This window comes from Perca fluviatilis, chromosome 17 (assembly GCF_010015445.1).
Source record: "Perca fluviatilis chromosome 17, GENO_Pfluv_1.0, whole genome shotgun sequence".
Lineage (NCBI taxonomy): Eukaryota > Metazoa > Chordata > Actinopteri > Perciformes > Percidae > Perca > Perca fluviatilis.
This window is the reverse complement of record NC_053128.1, coordinates 31829249-31850742: the sequence shown is the minus strand read 5'-3', so window position 1 is coordinate 31850742 and position 21494 is coordinate 31829249. Positions and strand designations below refer to the sequence as shown.

Genomic DNA, 21494 nt, shown 5'->3' with positions numbered 1-21494 from the left:
GAGATCCGCCCACAAAGCTACTTGCGTTTCACGTTTGATGCTTGCATTTCAGATCGATAAAATAGAGGACAATAAGTCAAAGAGTTAAAACACAGAATTTAACCCTTAAATGACTTCTGTATATTTCAGTTTGCACAACTTAGTAGAGGCTCCAGGATAACAATATACCCAAAGTCCAGCATAGAGCGGCTGGGTGAATGTGGTCTGGACTCTGTGGAGGAGAGTCATGGTTTCAGAGACGCTGTGGAAGGACAGAAGACCTGCACTGTGATCCAGGTACACTCCTACTCTGGAGGACTCAGGACCTGAGACGGGAGTTTGGACTTTGTTGTAACAAAATGTATAACTGTTGTTGATACAATCTAACGCCCGAGATTTGTCATTTTGTCCAAATCAACATTCATTCGACCCCCCCTGCTCTATTGATATTCTTGTATGAGACTGCTACATCAACTCCTCTCCCTCTCCTCTCCACCTCCCAGTAACAACGTCCAGTCAGACTCTCTCTACTCAGGACCTGCCACCAGTTAGTGAATCCGTCTGGGTGACTAGAATAACACTGTTGTTGACTCAATGTTGCTTTCCTGTTCCCCTCAGATAATAACAGCCGTGTGTTTGCTGTGTTTGGATCCAGTGTGATTTCACGTGAATATTTTAAGAATCCAGCTCTGGTCTTGGGCTCTGGTTGTGGCAGTAAAACGTCCACTTCAGTCCCTGTCAGTGAGACGTTTGTCCACTTCTCTCTCAGAACGTCCTGTAGTTTATCTCTGGCTTCTGATACGGCTGCTGTCACGTCCTCAAAGCAGCTTAGAGGAGTGATATGGATGCTGGATGTTGATTGGCTGAGTGGTGACAGTGAGGGATAGTTGTGTAGAAACTGGTTGTGATCCTCTGTGTGTGAGAGCTTCTTCAGCTCAGCGTCTTTCCTCTTCAGCTCAGTGATCTCCTGCTCCAGCTTCTCCTGAAGATCTTTGACTCGACTCACTTCTCTTCTCTGCTGGGATCTGACCTGCTGCTCCACATCAGAGCTTCTTTTCTCCAGGAGACGGATCAGCTCAGTGAAGATCTTCTCGCTGTCCTCCACTGCTTTATCAGCAGAGAGATTGATGGCCTCCGCCTGCTGTTGAAGCAGCTTCACATCTTTCTCTCTGTCCTGGATTCTCTGCTGGATGTTTTGTCGACTCCCCTCGAGCTCTCTCTGCCTCTCAGCTCTCTCTGCTGCAGCTGAGACTGTGTCGTGGCCTTTATGTTCATCCACAGAGCAGAGATAACAGATAAGCTGCTGATTAGTACGGCAGAACATCTTCATCACCTCATCATGACGAGAGCAGACGTTCTCCTGGAGCTTCTTGGACTGTTTCACCAGTTTGTGTTTCTTGTATGGAGCTGATTCGTAATGAAGCTAAAGGTGTTTCTCACAGAAAGAAGCCAGACATTGCAGACAGGACTTGTGTGCTTTGAGTTTTCTCCCGGTGCAGACATCACAGGCCACATCTTCAGCTCCAGCATAGCAGTGATCAGCAGTTGCAGCTTGGAGTCCAGTCTTCTTCAGCTCCTCCACTAAAACAGCTAAAATGGTGTTTTCCAGCAGGACAGGCCTCGGTGTGAAGCTCTGTCTGCACTGAGGGCAGCTGTGGGGTTCCTTCTCATCCCTGTCATCCCAGAAACTGTTAATACAGTTCATGCAGTAGCTGTGTCCACAGGGAATAGCCACCGGATCCTTCAGTAGATCCAGACAGATGGAACAAGAGAAGGTTTCCTGGTCCAGCTGAATTCCTTTCTGCGCCATTTCACCTCTCGCTCAGTGACAACGACTGTCTGAGTCTCACTTCCTGAGAAGTGTAACTAGTTTGAGCTCTGATCTAAAGACAGCAGTGATATGATGTTGTACTTCCCCAGCATGTTGGTTACACCCATCTGCAAACTACTGTAGATCTGAAGGGGAGGGAACAAGGAAATATGTGCAGAGTGGTGCTGGCTGTGTTTGAGAGCAGGAAGAGGAGGGAGGGGTTATGAAGCTTTGTTCCTTCTTGGAAGAAGAGCGCTTTCAGAGAGATACTGGGTGTGTAGCAATGCCCATACTACCATTAGTATGACAGGAAAAGATTTAGTTTGTCCCAATACATAGTATTTCAAAAGCACAATGCCAAAAATGTGTCCTGATGCACCCGGTTGCATTTTGCAGAATGCAACCCAGCGTGCTTTTCTGACCCACAATCTTCTGTTCAGCATATCTGAGCAAGAGGCTCAAAGTTTAAGCTGCGATGTTATCACAGAGATTTATGTCCCGACTGTCTGCAGACTGCACTGCAGGATACAGTATGTATTTTGTAAGAGCAGCTGTAGTTTGTACTCAAAGTAAATGGAAAAAGTATGCGATAAGGAACGCAACACTTGTTTACAACAGAGCTCATTTCTCATTTAAAAACTCTGCTGACTTCAGCTTTTAGGAGGTAAACTCTTCTTAGAATCAGAGGGTTTGGAGATAGCCACCCAGTTTACTAAATGACTAAGAAAGTACTCTAGCAGTAGTCTAGCAGTAAGAAACCTCCACAAGTCCAATGCACACTGCATGTTTATTATAAAAGGTTTCTATCAGCCTGAGAACATGTTAACTAAAAGCTGCAGACAAAGTGAGCTGAGGAGCTTTAACCTCCACTACATCCCTGGTTAGCAGGATGAAGGCGCCCTCTTGTGTCCTGCATCAGTTTACACATTTCACTTGTTAACCTGCTGGGATGTTCACTGCAGGAAGACATGTCCAAACTTCACACAACATCAGTAAAGAGACATTTAAACAGATGTAATATCACACTGTGTCAGTTTGTTCACAGGAGTCACACCCTGTAACACGATGCTGCATGCAGGTATCATGGGAAACATGGGAGAGAAGAGTTTCAGCTCTGAGGTTGTTAATAGTATTTGGGAATGTGAAATTTTAGGCTAAATGTTAAAACGTCTCTGACTTCTTGAATTGTGATGAAACAATGTGAAGGAATGAATGAATGAATGAATGAATGAAATCTTGAATGATTAAAAGAAAAACATATATAAACATAAAATGTATGAATGTATAACTAAAACATAAAACAAAACGTCAACATAACACTCGCCCCGTTGGAAAAGGGATAGGTAGAAACCCTAGGCTTATCAGGTCCTGAAGAAACCCATTTCGGCCGCTTGTACCCTGCATCTCGTTCTGTCAGTCATGACCCAGCCTTCATACCATATATGAGGGTAAGAACGCAAATTTATCGGTAGATCGAGAGCTTTGCCTTCTGGCTCAGTTCGTCACAGTCAAACAAGATAAATCAAACAGACCATTTTACAGAAGTACTGCTCCAGTTTACATCCTACTTTATCTAGCTATTAAGATAAGGAAGAACACACAAAAACTAAAATCAAGCAGCATTAACATCAGTGTGATGTTCACTCTCCTTCCTCACTTCTGTTTTTTTCAAAAATAAATCTTTTGAATCTTTTTTTAAATTGCAACATATTTACACTTTGTTTGATCGATTCGTTCAGACAATTCCACAAAACCACCCCATATATCTAAATACACATTGAGCTTTGTCCGAGCATACTGTTGTTTCAAATTTAAAGGAAGAAAAGACTTTGTTCATGTTAGTTTATTCATCATGTAAAGCTTCAGTTTGTTCACACATCCCATCAGTAAAGTCTGTTCAAAGACTCTTGTTCAATGATTTCATCAACAGATTCACTTCATCCACACAATCACTTTGTTTGAACCAGAATCTCAGCTATTAAAAGAGAAGAATGAGTTATTGATTATGATTATGATAACAACATTTGGTCCGCCAAACAAATAAAAGTTAATCTAGATTTCTTTACAAATAAAATGTCGACAGAAGCAAAAAAACAATAAAAAAGCGCATAAAACATCTCAACACGTCTAAAGCGGTGATAAAGGCAAAAAAGAAATGTCGAAAAACTGACAAAAAAACATTGATAAAAAAATCAAAAACGTAAAAAGAAATCGAATGTCACAACAATCAGCTCTCAGCAACAAACATGGAGAATAAATATGTTGAAGAGTTAAAACAGAATTTAACCCTAAAATTACTTCTGTCTATTTAAGTTTACACAACTCAGCAGAGAGAGAGAACAATGAGGCGTGACTTGTACAAACAGTCTTGGTTGAGGCCTACCCAGGTGTCCACCAATTAACTAACGACCCATCCCATACTGCCAGCTCAGCCAGGAAAGCCAGAGAAGCCAACAGCAGGCAGAAAAGGGAGGGGTCATAACAGAAGTCATGTGCACAACAATAACAGAAGTAGTTGTTGGCAATGAAAATCTTCTCAAACAATGCTCATTACATAACTAAAAGTTTATTTGATTTAAGTTCAATCCTGTAGAGCATTTTGTTAACTTCCTGTTTTAAAATGTATGGAGGTTTTACTAAAAGTTTTGTTCAATCAGAACTCCAGTTAAAGCTTCTGTAAAACATAAATTGTAATCCTTCTTCTCACTTTCTGCACAGAAAGATGGGCGTCTGGCATTATGCAGTGGATGAATAAGACGTAGAAACACACAGGCTGCAGAGAGAAGAACAACAGTCATCCGTAAGTTTCCTCTTCAGGTTTGAGAACCGGGCGTCTCTCAGTTTAGTCAAATCTAATTCAGATGACCTTGTCAAACAGTCGCTGAGTTCTGCTCCGTAATCAGAGCTGTGACTTTCTGACAGGCTGTGATTATATTTAAAATGTCTTCCATGACTCAGACACTGAAACTGTGTTGACTATTAATAAGAGTGATTATCTACAGCAGAGCAGATATTTTAGCAGTTTTATCGTTTTTGTGTTATTTATCTGTTTCTGCTGTAAATTACTTAAAACTTTGAATTATATTTCTCTGCTTTTATTGTGAAAGTCAGATGCTTATTTTAGAAGAGCCTTATAGTTTTATGAAGTTCCCGTGAACTGCGTATATTTATATTTTTCTTACTGTACTTTTTACAGTAGTATATTTATCTGACTGCTGTTGTAGGTAGTTACTTTACTGATCATACGTTTATACATGAATATAATAATATAAATATAGAAGTTGCCGATGGCAATAACTAAGTCTGTGTTTCTATTTCTTACTGTGCTGGGCCGTCAAATACGAGCATCCAAAGTGAGAATCCAAAGCGAGAGTCAAAAAGCTTTAAGAAAACATTGAAAACATTAGAAAATTTATGAAAAAACATCAACAAAAGCCTTGAATGTGTCAAAAGCGTTTTATAAGGACATCGAAATGCAGAAAAAAGCCTTGAGGAGTGAAGGAACCAGAAAATATTCACACATAACAAACTGCAATTTAGAGAAGTTTAAATTTTTGTTTTTATAAAAAATTACTCAAACTGATTCATTGACTGTCAAAATAGTTGACGATTAACTTAATAGTTGACGATTAACTTAATTGTTGACGATTAACTTAATAGTTGACGAGTTTTCGGTTAATCTTTGCAGATCTAGTTTTAGATTCAAAGGTAAATAAAAAAAAGTATCTTTCTGTTTTATAATCAAAGAGTATTCCTCTGTGATTAAACATGTTTTGGAAGGACGCTGATGCCCAGACACTAAATACAGGTTGCAGAGTGAGAACATACATAAACCTGTAAATTTCGTTGTACCTGTGACAATGACAATAAAGACCTATTCTATTCTAAAGAGAAGTGGAGTTACCCATCATGTCACACAAGCTGCAGAGACAACAGTCATCAGTAAGTTTCCTCTTCAAGTTTAAGAACCGGGCGTCTCTCAGTTTAGTCAAATCTAATTCAAATGAACTCGTCAAACAGTCGATGAGTTCTGTTAGGTAATCAGAGCTGTCACTTTCTGACGTCCTCACAAACATGTTCAAACTAAATGACTCATAAAGACGCTTAATAAGAAGTGTGTGCAAAGTACAGAGAGTACTTCATGTCCCAGGGGCGGAGCCAGATGTTGTAAACATCCAGGGCTCACTCTAAATCTATTTCTCCCAAGGAGATTTCTATCCCATTTACCAGAGCTATTTGCACTACATTTCAAGACATTTCAGATAATAGAATGACTAAACATCTGTACATCATTTGGCGAAAACATGATAGTTTACATGGAAATATCTAATTGTTCTTCAATTGTCTTAATCATTCTGAAACCAGAACACTATAGATTATACACTATTGAAACGCTCTCACTTTCGTATACACTATTAAAATTTGTTTAACATACAACTTAAACTCCCTTATATACACTATTGAAATGCTCTCATACACACTACTGATAAATCTCACACACTTCTTAAACACTCTCATATACACTATTGTAATGCTCTTACTTACTACTTAACGCTGTGAACAAGTGATAGAAAACTCTGCTCATTTCTCTGTGATGGAGCAGTTTTAGTGAGGAAAGTTGAAAGGACAGAGACTGACTGACTCTAAACATGAACACTGTACTTTGTGGTGTTTCAGGAGGAAAAGTGCCTCATATCAGTTTCACATTTTCTCCGTCAACTTTGTATCAAACCCTGGAATGAAGACAGGAAGAAAATACTTTGTTCATATTAGTTTATTCATCATGTAAAGCCTCAGTTTGTTCACACATCCCATCAGTAAAGTCTGTTCAAAGACTCTTGTTCATTGATTTCATCAACAGATTCACTTCATCAACAATGTCACTTAGTTTGAACCAGAATCTCAGCTATGTAAAAGAGAAGAATGAGTTATTGATTATGATTATGATAACAAGTGGTCCACCAAACAAATAAATGTAAATCTACATTTCTTTACAAATAAAATGTCGACACAAGCGAAAAAAAACGTTTAAAAAAGCGCCAAAAACATCCCAACACTTGAAAAGACGAAATGTCGAAAAATTGACAAAAAACATTGATAAAAGCAACATCAAGTTAAAACACAGAATTTAACCCTTAAATTACTTCTATTTCAGTTTACACAACTCAGCAGAGTCTCCATAACCATAAACCCATACATTAAACCTTAGTCCAGCATAGAGCGGCTGAGTGAATGTGGTCTGGACTCTGTGGAGGAGAGTCATGGTTTCAGAGACGCTGTAGAAGGACAGAACACCTGCACTGTGATCCAGGTACACTCCTACTCTGGAGGACCATGGACCTGAGACGGGAGTTTGGACTTTGTTGGACCAAAATATATAACTGTTGTTGATACAATCTAATGCCCAAGATTTGTCATTTCTTCCAAATCCACATTCATCAAACCCCCCTGCTCTGCTGATATTCTTGTATGCGACTGCTACATCAACTCCTCCTCTCCCTCTCCTCTCCACCTCCCAGTAACAACGTCCAGTCAGACTCTCTCTACTCAGGACCTGCCACCAGTCAGTGAATCCGTTTGGGTGACTAGAATAACACTGTTTTTGACTCAATGTTGCTTTCCTGTTCCCCTCAGATAATAACAGCCGTGTGTTTGCTGTGTTTGGATCCAGCGTGAGGTCACGTGAATATTTTAAGAATTCAGCTCTGGTCTTGGGCTCTGGTTGTGGCAATAAAACGTCCAATTCAGTCCCTGTCAGTGAGACGTTTGTCCACTTCTCTCTCAGGACATCCTGAAGTTTATCTCTGACTTCTGACACGGCCGCTGTCACGTCCTCAAAGCAGCTTAGAGGAGTGATATGGATGCTGGATGTTGATTGGCTGAGTGGTGACAATGAGAGATAGTTGTGTAGAAACTGGTTGTGATCCTCTGTGTGTGAGAGCTTCTTCAGCTCAGCGTCTTTCCTCTTCAGCTCAGTGATCTCCTGCTCCAGCTTCTCCTGAAGCTCTTTGACTCGACTCACTTCACTTTTCTGCTGGGATCTGACCTGCTGCTTCACATCAGAGCTTCTTTTCTCCAGGAGACGGATCAGCTCAGTGAAGATCTTCTCGCTGTCCTCCACTGCTTTATCAGCAGAGGGATTAATGGCCTCCGCCTGCTGTTGAAGCAACTTCACATCTTTCTCTCTGTCCTGGATTCTCTGCTGGATGGTTTGTCGACTCCCCTCGAGCTCTCTCTGCCTCTCAGCTCTCTCTGCTGCAGCTGAGACTGTGTCGTGGCCTTTATGTTCCTCCACAGAGCAGAGATAACAGATAAGCTGCTGATCAGTACAGCAGAAAATCTTCATCACCTCATCATGACGAGAGCAGACGTTCTCCTGGAGCTTCTTGGACGGCTCCACCAGCTTGTGTTTCTTGAATGTCTCAGATTCAAAATGAGGCTGAAGGTGTTTCTCACAGTAAGAAGCCAGACAGAAGAGACAAGACTTGTGTGCTTTGAGTTTTCTCCCAGTGCAGACATCACAGGCCACATCTTCAGCTCCAGCATAGCAGTGATCAGCAGGAGCAGCTTGGAGTCCAGTCTTCTTCAGCTCCTCCACTAAATCTGCTAACATGGTGTTTTTCAGCAGGACAGGCCTCGGTGTGAACTTCTTCCTGCACTGAGGGCAGCTGTAACTGTACTTACCATCCTCTACATCCCAGTGGCTTTTAATACAGTTTATGCAGTAGCTGTGTCCACAGGGAGTAGTCACCGGATCCTTCAGTAGATCCAGACAGATGGAGCAAGAGAAGGTTTCCTGGTCCAGCTGAACTCCTTTCTGTGCCATTTCACCTCTCGCTCAGTGATGACTGTCTGAGTCTCACTTGCTGAGAACAGCAGTTATAACACTTGATAACTCCTCCCAAACAGCATGTGTTTGGGAGGAGTTATCAAGTTTAGCTTCATTCCTGAAAGAGGAGCGCTTGGTGTTGCAATGCCCATACTACCATTAGTATGCCAGGAAAAGATTTAGTATGTCCCAAGCAGGCTATGTCAAAAATATCTCCTAATGCAACCATTCGCATTTTGTGTATGTGCATAATATTAGAATCATTCAATACATAAAAGGTCTTTATGTCTTTTTTATTTTTACTATTTAATACAAAGTTGCTATGATTTTGCTGTAATTCATTAGGAAAGTTTGTTTGGCTGTCTGACGTGGTACCATGGTAACAACAGCCACCAGGGTGTGGTAATGTTATGTCTCCTGTAAGATTACGTGTCTTTACATCATCCACACGCGACAGCAGTCGGCGGCAGACAGGCAGTCAGCAGCTGCCTTCAGTTTCCTACACAACAGTCGGCTCTATAGCCTAGTTTCTTAAAATATGGAAACTATTATACTAATATACTGTTTTTAAATGACTAGAGATACCTTTCTACGTGTAGTCAGTGAGTATGACGTAAAGAAATAGACATATTGAGCTTTAAAACCGGCTACAAGTGGTAACGTTCATGTTTTATCTATTAGGATTTAAATAAACTACGCACAAAAAATAAGGAAATGTGTGTGTGGTAGATTATTAGTAGACTGGTAGACTATAGAACAGCACGCCCAAGCTGATCCCACAAGTGTTCAATGGGGTTGAGGTCCGGACTGCTGGAAGGTCCTTACATCCTCTCCACTCCCAAATTCTGGAGGTAGTCTCTGATAAACCCAGCTCTGTGGGACGAGCATTATCATCTTGGAGGACAGGGTTTGGTCCAAGACTGTGGAGATATGGGATTGCCACTGATTGCAATAGCAATTGTCAGAGACCATTTGGCAAATTTTTCATGGGCGCAACCCACATACTCATCTCTCTTACAAATGTGACACCATTTAAAAAAATTAACAATTTGAAACAATCAGGTTTTCCAATGGTATTAGTTTTATTGGAAATAATCATTGTTACAACAAAGACATAATCTACCAAACACAAATTTCCTTATTTTTTGTGCACAGTTTAGTTTGAGGTCTGATCTAAAAAAAAAAAAAAAAGCAGTGATACGCTGTTGTACTTCCCCGGCATGTTGGTTACAGCTATCTGCAAACTGTAGCTCTGAAGGGGAGGAAACAAGGAAATATGTGCACATAGTGGAGCTGGCTGTGTTTGAGAGCGGGAAGAGGAGGGTATCATTTAACTCGTACCTTCGGCATGAAAAAAATTGCACCCACAACCAGTAATACTTTGAAATTGAGATTATGCATAATAAGCTTTTACCAGAAGTCTAGCATGGGTAAACTAAATGATTCAGTATGGTAATCAAAGTTAGATAGGCCAGTTAGGTTAAAACCCAATGTACTCAAACCACAAATTAAAATATAAAAAACCAGACAAAGAAAAATAAAATGTATAAATCTATAATAAATATATAAAACCAAATTAACCAAAAACAGGTTGAGCCATGTTCACAACCATGAACAGGTTTTCCTACCACCACCCTTAGCAGGTAAAACAGTCCATCCTGGCTCCTCAGAGAATGGAGTAGTGGAGATGATGATGGCGAAGATCCAGTGAGTGGTAAGAAGATGGTGATGATGAAGATGAAACCCAGAAGGCGGTATGATGACGGTGACTTAAGCAGCACAGTTCTGTCTCTAGTAGAGTCTCAACAAAAAAACAGCCTGCACAAAATGTGCAGAATAATCACTCAGTTGTCCATAGCAACAGTTCACTTGTTTTTCTCCTCAGGATACAAAATATTCTTACATACTACACATTTTAACCACATTTCACTTAAACATTTTAGCTTAACTCAATCTTATTTGGCCATCTTAACTGACTAGCTTACAGAAAACGTAGCAGTCACAACGAAAGGATGGAAAATACATATCTGTAGCTGGATTAACCAACAGCTAAGTTAACATTTGTACAAATGTACAATGACAACAATTTCAATATTAACCACGACCTTTGTAGCTTCATCAGGTTAGTAGCTAATTCCGACTGGTTTTAAAACACAAATCAAGCAACAATTCTCAAGGTTAACAACACCGATAGTGCTAATTTGCTGTTAGCTAGCAGCTAAGCCAACTCACCGGAATATTCACTTCACATGCCGTTTGGACGGGGTCGGCAGCTCCACGATGTTATATAACTTCTCTTTCACGCTTTCAAGAATCTTTCCTTGTTTATCGTTGCTAGTTTTCTACTTCAACTTTTTTTCCATTACACAAGAGCTACCTGCTGGCGCTACTATTGTGTTCACGTTCTCTCTCTTGTCTCTCTTTTTTTTCTTACTGCCCTCTCTCAATTAAACCACTACGGGGAGCCAGTGGACCACAATAACTGAGGGAGTAATTATTCTATACTGTCACAACTGTCTGATGAGAGGTGGGTAGTTTAATGATAATAAAAGTTTAAAGGGATACTTCACCGATTAGCATTAAGCTTTGTATCAGTAGAAACCCAGTAGTATTTTTGAATGATCATGCTTCCCTTCCTCATGTCCCCCTGAGATGAGAGATATCTGTTTTGTGTGTCTGGAAAAAAGCCCTCCGATGACGCAAAGTGAGTGCAGGAGTTCGAGGCGAGCTAGGTGGAAAGCTAAAGCTAGCCGCCCACCTGTTCCATCAATCCTGCTTGCAAGTATCCACTCATTAGACAACAAACTGGACTACATCCAATTTCAACGAAACTCCCAACGCAAGTTCAGAGACTGCTGTGTTTTTTTTGTTGTGGAAACATGGCTGAACAACAGTGTACCAGACTATCCAGCTACCAGGCCTGCTGCTCTGTTGCCGGGTAAGACTAGTGGAGGTGGGCTGTGTTAACATGGACTGGTACAGAAATGGGGTGCTTGGATCCAACTAACTAGTTTGTGACTGTTAGATGCCGACCATTCTACATTCCACGCAAGTTTACGGCTGTGTTTATACTCTGTGTTTACAGCCCACCAAGCGCTAATGCTAGTATGCGTTAGCTGAACTTCACGGAGCCTATGTGTGTGCACTAAATGTAGCCTGTTTCATACAGTACAGGCCAAACGTTTGGACACACCTTCTCATTCAATGCGTTTCCTTTATTTTCAAGACTATTTACATTGTAGATTCTCACTGAAGGCATCAAAACTATGAATGAACACATATGGAAACAAAAAAAGTGTGAAATAACTGAAAACATGTCTTATATTTTAGATTCCTCAAAGTAGCCACCCTGTGCTCGGATTACTGCTTTGCACACTCTTGCCATTCTCTTGATGAGCTTCAAGAGGTAGTCACCTGAAATGGTTTTCCAACAGTCTTGAAGGAGTTCCCAGAGATGCTTAGCACTTGTTGGCCCTTTTGCCTTCACTCTGCGGTCCAGCTCACCCCAAACCATCTCGATTGGGTTCAGGTCCGGTGACTGTGGAGGCCAGGTCATCTGGCGCAGCACTCCATCACTCTCCTACTTGGTCAAATAGCCCTTACACAGCCTGGAGGAGTGTTTGGGGTCATTGTCCTGTTGAAAAATAAATGATGGTCCAACTAAACGCAAACCAGATGGGATGGCATGTCGCTGCAGGATGCTGTGGTAGCCATGCTGGTTCACTATGCCTTCAATTTTGAATAAATCCCCAACAGTGTCACCAGCAAAGCACCCCCACACCATCACACCTCCTCCTCCATGCTTCACGGTGGGAACCAGGCATGTAGAATCCATCCGTTCACCTTTTCTGCGTCGCACAAACACACGGCGGTTGGAACCAAAGATCTCAAATTTGGACTCATCAGACCAAAGCACAGGTTTCCACTGGTCTAATGTCCATTCCTTGTTTTTCTTGGCCCAAACAAATCTCTTCTGCTTGTTGCCTGTCCTTAACAGTGGTTTCCTAGCAGCTACTTGACCATGAAGGCCTGATTCACGCAGTCTCCTCTTAACAGTTGTTCTAGAGATGTGTCTGCTGCTAGAACTCTGTGTGGCATTCATCTGGTCTCTAATCTGAGTTGCTGTTAACTTGCGATTTCAGAGGCTGGTGACTCGGATGAACTTATCCTCAGCAGCACAGGTGACTCTTGGTCTTCCTTTCCTGGGGCGGTCCTCATGTGAGCGAGTTTCGTTGTAGCGCTTGATGGTTTTTGCAACTGCACTGCAATTTTCCGGACTGACTGACCTTCATTTGTTAAAGTAATGATGGCCACTCGTTTCTCTTTACTTAGCTGATTGGTTCTTGCCATAATATGAATTCTAACCGTTGTCCAATAGGGCTGTCGGCTGTGTATCAACCTGACTATTGCACAACTGATGGTCCCAACCCCATTAATAAGGGAAACAATTCCACTAATTAACCCTGACAAAGCACACCTGTGAAGGTAAAACCATTTCAGGTGACTACCTCATGAAGCTCATTGAGAGAACACCAAGGGTTTGCAGCGCTATCAAAAAAGCAAAGGGTGGCTACTTTGAAGAATCTAAAATATAAGACATGTTTTCAGTTATTTCACACTTTTTTGTTAAGTACATAATTCCATATGTGTTCATTCATAGTTTTGATGCCTTCAGTGAGAATCTACAATGTAAATAGTGTAATGGCAAAAAATTACATTTAAGCATTATTCCATATATTCTCATGTTTTTATTAGCACATTGCATTTTCTCACATTATTAAAAGACAATTTATCTCATTTTCAAATGTTGATTTGATTCTGCTTAACTGTGGAGACAGCGAGTCTGAGAGACAAATGTGTATGCCCTTTGTTTGAACTGATAAACTGCAAGGCCACAGTAAAACTTTCTCCCTTCCCAGAGCTAGTTCCTCATTTGTCAGTTTAGATGTACGGGGGATGTGACCCCAGCTGTGAAAGTAGAGAACAAGGGATTAGATGAAGTGGTTTTATGACGCTTTCTGTAGATTTAGAAAGCGTCTAGCGGGATCTGTATCTTTATGTCGCCTGTGAGAGGTAGCTGGCAGGATCTTTATTTTTATGTGCCTGTGAGAAAATGTAAAGTCATGTTTAGAACAGACCATGTGTGATTGTCACTCCCCTTTTCCCCAATGTGCATTTAAGCTCAGTGTTTCCCTTTACTCATTTGAGGAACTGACTCCACACTGGACTGCGGCCTTTTGTGAAATCATGTTGCTCCTATATTTGCAAATATATATTTTTAATAAAATACAAAAACCTAAATTTGGTTTAGTTTCAACTGTCTTATTTTTTTCACTTTACTAAACTTTGAAAACTTCTCCCCTGCTGCAAAGGAAACTTCCACTACAATAGTCAAATAAAGAAAATGCATTGAATGAGAAGGTGTGTCCAAACTTTTGGCCTGTACTGTATGTCATTATTATATAATGTTGTTTTCATATATTTTAAATGTGTAACACCACTTGAGCCACGGTGAAATTATGTTTCGTGTATATGGTTGAAATGACAATAAAACACACTTGAGTTGAGTTGACTGTCTCACTGTCTGTCTGTAAACGGTAGGCGTGGCTTGGGAGTGAACTCTAAAGCAGCGAAGCAAGTGCATTCTGGAATTTGGTGTCTTTCATCCACATGAACCAAAAACACGTTTTCTGGCTTTTCTTGGCCTAGAAGCCACCAATTTCTAAAAATAAATCACATTTCTACTACATAAATGACCCAATTTAAAGATATATTCATCTTTCCAACAGTGAAATATCCCTTTTAATAAAATAATATTATCATCACTGTAAGATGACTTTACTCTTAAAATGAATGCTCAGACTACCTGGCTACATAGGCATCTAGTGTAGAAGCTTTTATCTATATAAATGACATATGTAAAGTATCGGAATTACTGAAATTTGTATTATTAACAGATGACACAAACATATTTGGTTCTGGTCAGAATTTACAGCAACTCCTGGACATAATCACTTCAGAATTCAGAAAAATAAAACAGTGGTTTGACACATAAGTTATCATTAAATGTGAGTAAAACAATCAATCAAGCTCAGTTACAGATAGAAGGTGTCAATATAGAAAGAGTATATGAAATGAAATTCCTTGGAGTGATTATAGATGACAAGATTTGCTGGAAATCTCACATAAAATATATCCAAACAAATATAAAGTATTTCAGTCTTGGCTAAAGCAAAGCATATTTTAGACTACAAATCACTCCACATTTTGTGTTGCTCAATGGTGTTACCTTATTTAAATTATTGTGTAGAGGTTTGGGGAAACACATATATATCAAATGCATATGTATTCAATGCATCAAAATGCATTGAAATCGTTAATTATACTTCAAAAAAGATCAATAAGAATACTTAATAACACTGGATATTTGGAGCACACCAATTAATTATTTTCACAGTCTAAAGCATTAAAATTACTTGACTTAGTCAAATTTCAAACCGCAGTAATTCTGTTCAAGACGAGAAACAATTTATTGCCTGGCAACATACAGAAAAGATTTTCTGAAAGAGAGGGGGGCTACGACTTAAAGGGAAAGTCAAATTTTAAAACTCCCAGTTGTCGAACTACAAGGAAAAGTTTCTGTTTATCTGTCAGTGGTACGGAATTGTGGAATAAACTAAATAATGAATTAAAGCAATGTCTAAACATATTCCAATTCAAAAAGATGTTCAAAGAAATTATATTCCAGAGGTACACAGAAACACAGTGTAATTAATAACCTGGGCTTATATTTGTAGTATGTGTATAATTATTGTTGTGTATGGGTAAATATATGAATATGAACAGAACTTTTGAATATATATTTTCATTGATTATAGATTTATTATCTCTGTGGACTTATTATTTTGTAGCTAATTCATAGGGTAGGGGTAGAAAGGGTATAAAGGGGTAGGGATACATAAGTTTTACTTCTTCCTACTCCTTTTTGCATGTGTAAATAGATGTATTTAAGCACTGGAAATTATGCAGGTTTATTTTGTTGTTTAACTGTCTTATATTTTTTTATTTTATTTACATGTTCAAAATAAAGATATCAATCAATCTAATTTCGTATAGTCGGGTAGTAAAAATTCGAACGTTATTAAAGAATGGTCTGATAATAAAGGATTCTACGGAAATACTATTAAATCTTCAATTTTGATGCCATATGCCAGCACAAGGTCGAGGGTCTGGTTAAAACAGTGAGTGGCCTTATGCACACTCTGACTGAAACAAACTGAATCTCGTAGTGAGTTGAAAGCAATACTAAGGCTATTGTCAATGTCCACATGGATATTAAAATCACCTATAATAAGTACTTTGTCTGATTTAAGGACTACACATGATAAAAACTCAGAGTACAAAATTCAGATACAAATTCAGAATACGGAGCAGGAGCTCAGTAAACAACAACAAATATAATTGGCTGTAATGTTTTCCATGTTGGACGTAGAAGAGTATGAACAAGGCTTTCAAACAAGTTACAATTTAGTTCAGTTTTAGGATTAATTATAGGCATTTCTGCTGTAGATTGGTTAAAACTTTCAATATTTCTTTACCTGCTCTTATTGTGAAAGTCAGGTGCTTATTTTAGAAGAGCCTTATAGTTTTCTAAAGTTCCCGTAAACTGCGTATATTTATATTTTTGTTACTGTACTTTTTACAGTAGTACAATTATCTGACTGCTTGTAGATAATTACTTTACTGATCATATGTTTATACATGAATATAATAATAAATATACAGTAAATATAGAAGTTGTCGTTGGCAATAACTAAGTTTGTCTATTTCTTACTGTGCTGGGCCGTCCAAAGCGAGCGTTAAAAAGCTTTAAATGAAAAAAACATAAAAATCAAAATCAAAAAGCATCTCATACTCAGTACTGAAAACCTATCACACACTACTTAAACGCACTAATATACACTATTGAAATGCTCTAACGCACACTACTTAAATGCTGTGAACAAGGGATAGAAAACTCTGATAATTTCTCTGTGATGGAGCAGTTTTAGTGAGGAAAGTTGAAAGGACAGAGACTGACTGACTCTAAACATGAACACTGTACTTTGTGGTGTTTCAGGAGGAAAAGGGCCTCAGTTATACTCTCATATCAGTTTCACATTTTCTCCGTCAGCTTTGTATGAAACCCTGGAATGAAGACAGGAAGAAAATACTTTGTTCATATTAGTTTATTCATCATGTAAAGCTTCAGTTTGTTCACACATCCCGTCAGTAAAGTCTGTTCAAAGACTCTTGTTCAATGATTTCATGAACAGATTCCCTTCATCCACACAATCACTTAGTTTGAACCAAAACCTCAGCTATGTAAAAGAGAAGAATGAGTTATTGATTATGATTATGATAACAACATTTGGTCCGCCAAACAAATAAATGTAAATCTAGATTTCTTTACAAATGTTCACAAAGAAAACCAAGTGTGTAGGATAAAGGAGGTCTGCTGCTTTCTCTCTTCAGAGCCACGCAGTGGAAGAAAAACTAAATACACTTTTAGTTTGATTTGATTTCTGGGTCACGGCAAACATTTGACCCGTCCCACATGGGATTACAAGACACCGCTATTTAACAGACATCTTCCTGTCCCGCAGATACATAACGTGGAGAAACACATGAATAACAAACAACAACTAATATCTACAGATCATCTCAATACAGATCTATTTTTAACATGTCGTCCTGTTTCAACAATCAAAAGTAAAATAACAGATCTCAACTGAGCACATTGAGAGCTTCTGGAGCTCCCTGAATGTTTTTCTCAACAAACAAAAACATCTCATCACTTCTAAAATGTCAATACAGGCAAAGGAAAGCTCAAACAAATTTACAAAACGTTTAGAAAAGCAAATAAATGTCAAAAAAAGTTTAAAGTGATGGTTCGGAGTAATTTCACCCTAGGGTCCTTTGCACCATGACCTCGAGCCAAACACCCCCCCAGAAGCTTTTTTCACCTGGGTCTAACATTGGGAGAGTTAGCGTAGAGTAGTGTTATCAGCTGAATAGCTTAGCGCAGAGGCTAATGGACCCACGTTTGTATCTCGTAAATGACCCCACTAATAATGCCCGAAATGATACAACGCGTCTACACTAGTACAAAAAGATTATGTACTCATAAAAGCGATGGATTGGAAAGTTTGTAAGTACACCAGAAGTTTATGAACACTTGCCTGCTCTCTTCTGCTCTCTCTGGCGCTGCTGCGGTTAGACGAGTGCTTAGGCCGTCAACAACTTACTACACGAAAAGAGATACAACAAAAATATTTATTAATTTAATGATTAAATAAGGTAATGTCTCTAAACTTACCTCAATTATTACTTATCTCCTGCTAGTTATACTACAGCACTTACTTAAAAAAAAAAAGTTAAATTAAAAAATATTTTTGTTGCATCTCTTTTCGGTGATGTAATTTGTAAGCACTCGTCTTACAGCAGCAACAACAACAGCAGAGAGCAGAAGCCAGCAGGCAAGTGTTATTTACATAAACTTCTGGTGTACTTACAAACTTTCCAATCCATCGTTTTATGAGAGCATAACCTATATGTACTAGTGTAGACGTTGGTATCGTCTCGACATTATTAGTGACATTTACTGGGGTCACAAACGTGGTCAATTAGCCCTGCGCTAAGCTATTCAGCTGATAATGCTACTCTACGCTAACGCTCCCAATGTTAGACCCAGGTGAAAAAAGCTTCTGGGGGGTGTTTGGCTCGAGGTCATGGTGCAAAGGACCCTAGGGTGAAATTACTCTGAACCATCACTTTAAGTTTTTTTTTATAAAAGCAAAAAAATAATAAAAAGCAACAAAAACATTGAAAAAAAGCAACAAAATGAAAAACACAGAATTTAACCCTTAAATGACGTCTGTCTATTTCAGTTTACACAACTCAGCAGAGGCTCCATAACAACCATAAACCTGAAGTCCAGCATAGAGCGGCTGAGTGAATGTGGTCTGGACTCTGTGGAGGAGAGTCATGGTTTCAGAGATGCTGTAGAAGGACAGAATACCTGCACTGTGATCCAGGTACACTCCTACTCTGGAGGACTCAGGACCTGAGTCCTCCAGGTCAGGACCTGAGTCAGGACCTAAGTCCTCCAGGTACACTCCTACTCTGGAGGACTCAGGACCTGAGACGGGAGTTTGGTCTTTGTTGTAATAAAATGTATAACTGTTGTTGTCACAACATAATGCGCAAGATTTGTCATTTAGTCCAAATCCACATTCATCCAACCACCCTGCTCTGCTGATGTTCTTGTATGCGACTGCTACATAAACTCCTCTCCCTCTTATCTCCACCTCCCAGTAACAACGTCCAGTCAGACTCTCTCTACTCAGGACCTGATACCAGCCAGTGAATCTGTCTCGGTGACTAGAATAAGACAGTTTTTGACGCAGTGTTGCTTTCCTGTTCCCCTTAGATAATAACAGCCGTTTGTTTGCTGTCTTTGGATCCAGCGTGATTTCACATGAATACTTTAAGAATCCAGCTCTGGTCTTGGGCTCTGGTTGTGGCAGTAAAACGTCCACTTCAGTCCCTGTCAGTGAGACGTTTGTCCACTTCTCTCTGAGAATGTCCTCTAGTTTATCTCTGACTTCTGACACGGCCGCTGTCACATCCTCAAAGTAGTACAGAGGAAGGATATGGATGCTGGATGTTGATTGGCTGAGTGGTGACAGTGAGGGGTAGTTGTGTAGAAACTGGTTGTGATCCTCTGTGTGTGAGAGCTTCTTCAGCTCAGCGTCTTTCCTCTTCAGCTCAGTGATCTCCTGCTCCAGCTTCTCCTGAAGCTCTTTGACTCGACTCACTTCACTTTTCTGCTGGGATCTGACCTGCTGCTTCACATCAGAGCTTCTTTTCTCCAGGAGACGGATCAGCTCAGTGAAGATCTTCTCACTGTCCTCCACTGCTTTATCAGCAGAGAGATTGATGGCCTCCGCCTGCTGTCGAAGCAGCTTCACATCTTTCTCTCTGTCCTGGATTCTCTGCTGGATGTTTTGTCGACTCCCCTCGAGCTCTCTCTGCCTCTCAGCTCTCTCTGCTGCAGCTGAGACCGTGTCGTGGCCTTTATGTTCATCCACAGAGCAGAGATAACAGATAAGCTGCTGATCAGTACGGCAGAACATCTTCATCACCTCATCATGACGAGAGCAGACGTTCTCCTGGAGCTTCTTGGACGGCTCCACCAGTTTGTGTTTCTTGAATGTCTCTGATTCAAAATGAAGCTGAAGGTGTTTCTCACAGAAAGAAGCCAGACATTGCAGACAGGACTTGTTTGCTTTGAGTTTTCTCCTGGTGCAGACATCACAGGCCACATCTTCAGCTCCAGCATAGCAGTGATCAGCAGGAGCAGCTTGGAGTCCAGTCTTCTTCAGCTCCTCCACTAAAACTGCTAACATGGTGTTTTTCAGCAGGACAGGCCTCGGTGTGAAGCTCTGCCTGCACTGAGGGCAGCTGTGGGTTTCCTTCTCATCCCTGTCATCCCAGAAACTGTTAATACAGTTCATGCAGTAGCTGTGTCCACAGGGAATAGCCACTGGATCCTTCAGTAGATCCAGACAGATGGAACAAGAGAAGGTTTCCCGGTCCAGCTGAACTCCTTTCTGCGCCATTTCACCTCTCGCTCAGTGACGACTGTCTGAGTCTCACTTCCTGAGAAGTGAGACTAGTTTGAGCTCTGATGTTAAAACAGCAGTGATCTTCTGTTGTACTTTCACAGGATGTTGGTTACACCCATCTGCAAACTGTAGCTCTGAAGGGGAGGGAACAAGGAAATATGTGAACAGAGTGGAGCTGGCTGTGTTTGAGAGCAGGAAGAGGAGGGAGGGGTTATCAAGCTTTGTACATTCCTGGAAGAGGAGTGCTTTGAGAGAGATACTGGGTGTGTTGCAATGCCCATACTACCATTAGTATGAAAGGAAAATATATAGTATATCCCAATACATATAATGTCAAATGCAGAATGCCAAAAATGTGTCCTGATGCACCCGGTTGCATTTTGCAGTATACAAGCCAGCGTGCTTTTCTGACCCACAATCCTCTGTGCAGCATATCTGAGCAAGAGGCTCAAAGTTCAAGCTGCGATGTTATGACAGAGTTTTATGTCCCGAATGTCTGCAGACTGCAATGCAGGATACAGTACGTACTTTGTAAGAGCAGCTGTAGTTTGTACTAAAGTAAAAAGAAAACGTATGTGATAAGGAATGCAGCAACACTTGTTTATAACATAGCTCATTTCTCATTTAAAAACTCTGCTGACTTCAGCTTTTAGGAGGTAAACTCTTCTTAGAATCAGAGGGTTTGGAGATAGCTCCCCAGTTTACTAAATGACTGAGTTGTCCTCTAATTAAGTTAAATCAAACTTTATAGCTTTGCAGCTATTAAAGGGACCTTAACTCTAACTGGTTCTTATCTCTCTCAAACACCTGAGTGAAACTAAATCCTAGCTCACACAGACCTAGGTAAGAAACACAGCTCAAACAGAGCAGTCAAGTTAACGTCAGACAGCAGATACAGTAACAGTGAAGCAGAGAAGCCTATTAAAGAAAGTACTCAGCCTAGATTCAAGCAGTCTAGCAGTAAGAAACCTCCACAAGTCCAATGCACACTGCATGTTTATTATAAAAGGTTTGTATCAGCCTGAAAACATGTTGTTAACTAAAAGCTGCAGAGAAAGTGAGCTGAGGAGCTTTAACCTCCACTACATCCCTGGTTAGCAGGATGAAGGCGCCCTCTTGTGTCCTGCATCAGTTTCACATTTCACTTGTTAACCTGCTGGGATGTTCACTGCAGGAAGACATGTCCAAACTTCACACAACATCATTA

General features: G+C 40.2%; 2 protein-coding genes and 1 pseudogene across 2 annotated transcripts; all 3 read right to left on the bottom strand.

The window, feature by feature from the left end:
* On the bottom strand, window positions 1–1966 carry LOC120545678 (annotated as a pseudogene).
* Window positions 1967–6545: 4579 nt separating this feature from the next.
* Window positions 6546–8618, bottom strand: LOC120544976 (tripartite motif-containing protein 16-like). The gene has a single exon (XM_039778889.1). The coding sequence runs from the start codon at window positions 8613–8615 to the stop codon at window positions 6936–6938; it is 1680 nt and encodes a 559-aa protein (XP_039634823.1). The 5' UTR covers window positions 8616–8618; the 3' UTR covers window positions 6546–6935.
* A 9864-nt stretch (window positions 8619–18482) lies between these two features.
* On the bottom strand, window positions 18483–20420 carry LOC120544927 (tripartite motif-containing protein 16-like). Its single transcript, XM_039778811.1, has one exon. It carries the CDS (start codon window positions 20279–20281, stop codon window positions 18539–18541), a length of 1743 nt encoding a protein of 580 aa, XP_039634745.1. The 5' UTR covers window positions 20282–20420; the 3' UTR covers window positions 18483–18538.
* Window positions 20421–21494: the final 1074 nt, after the last annotated feature.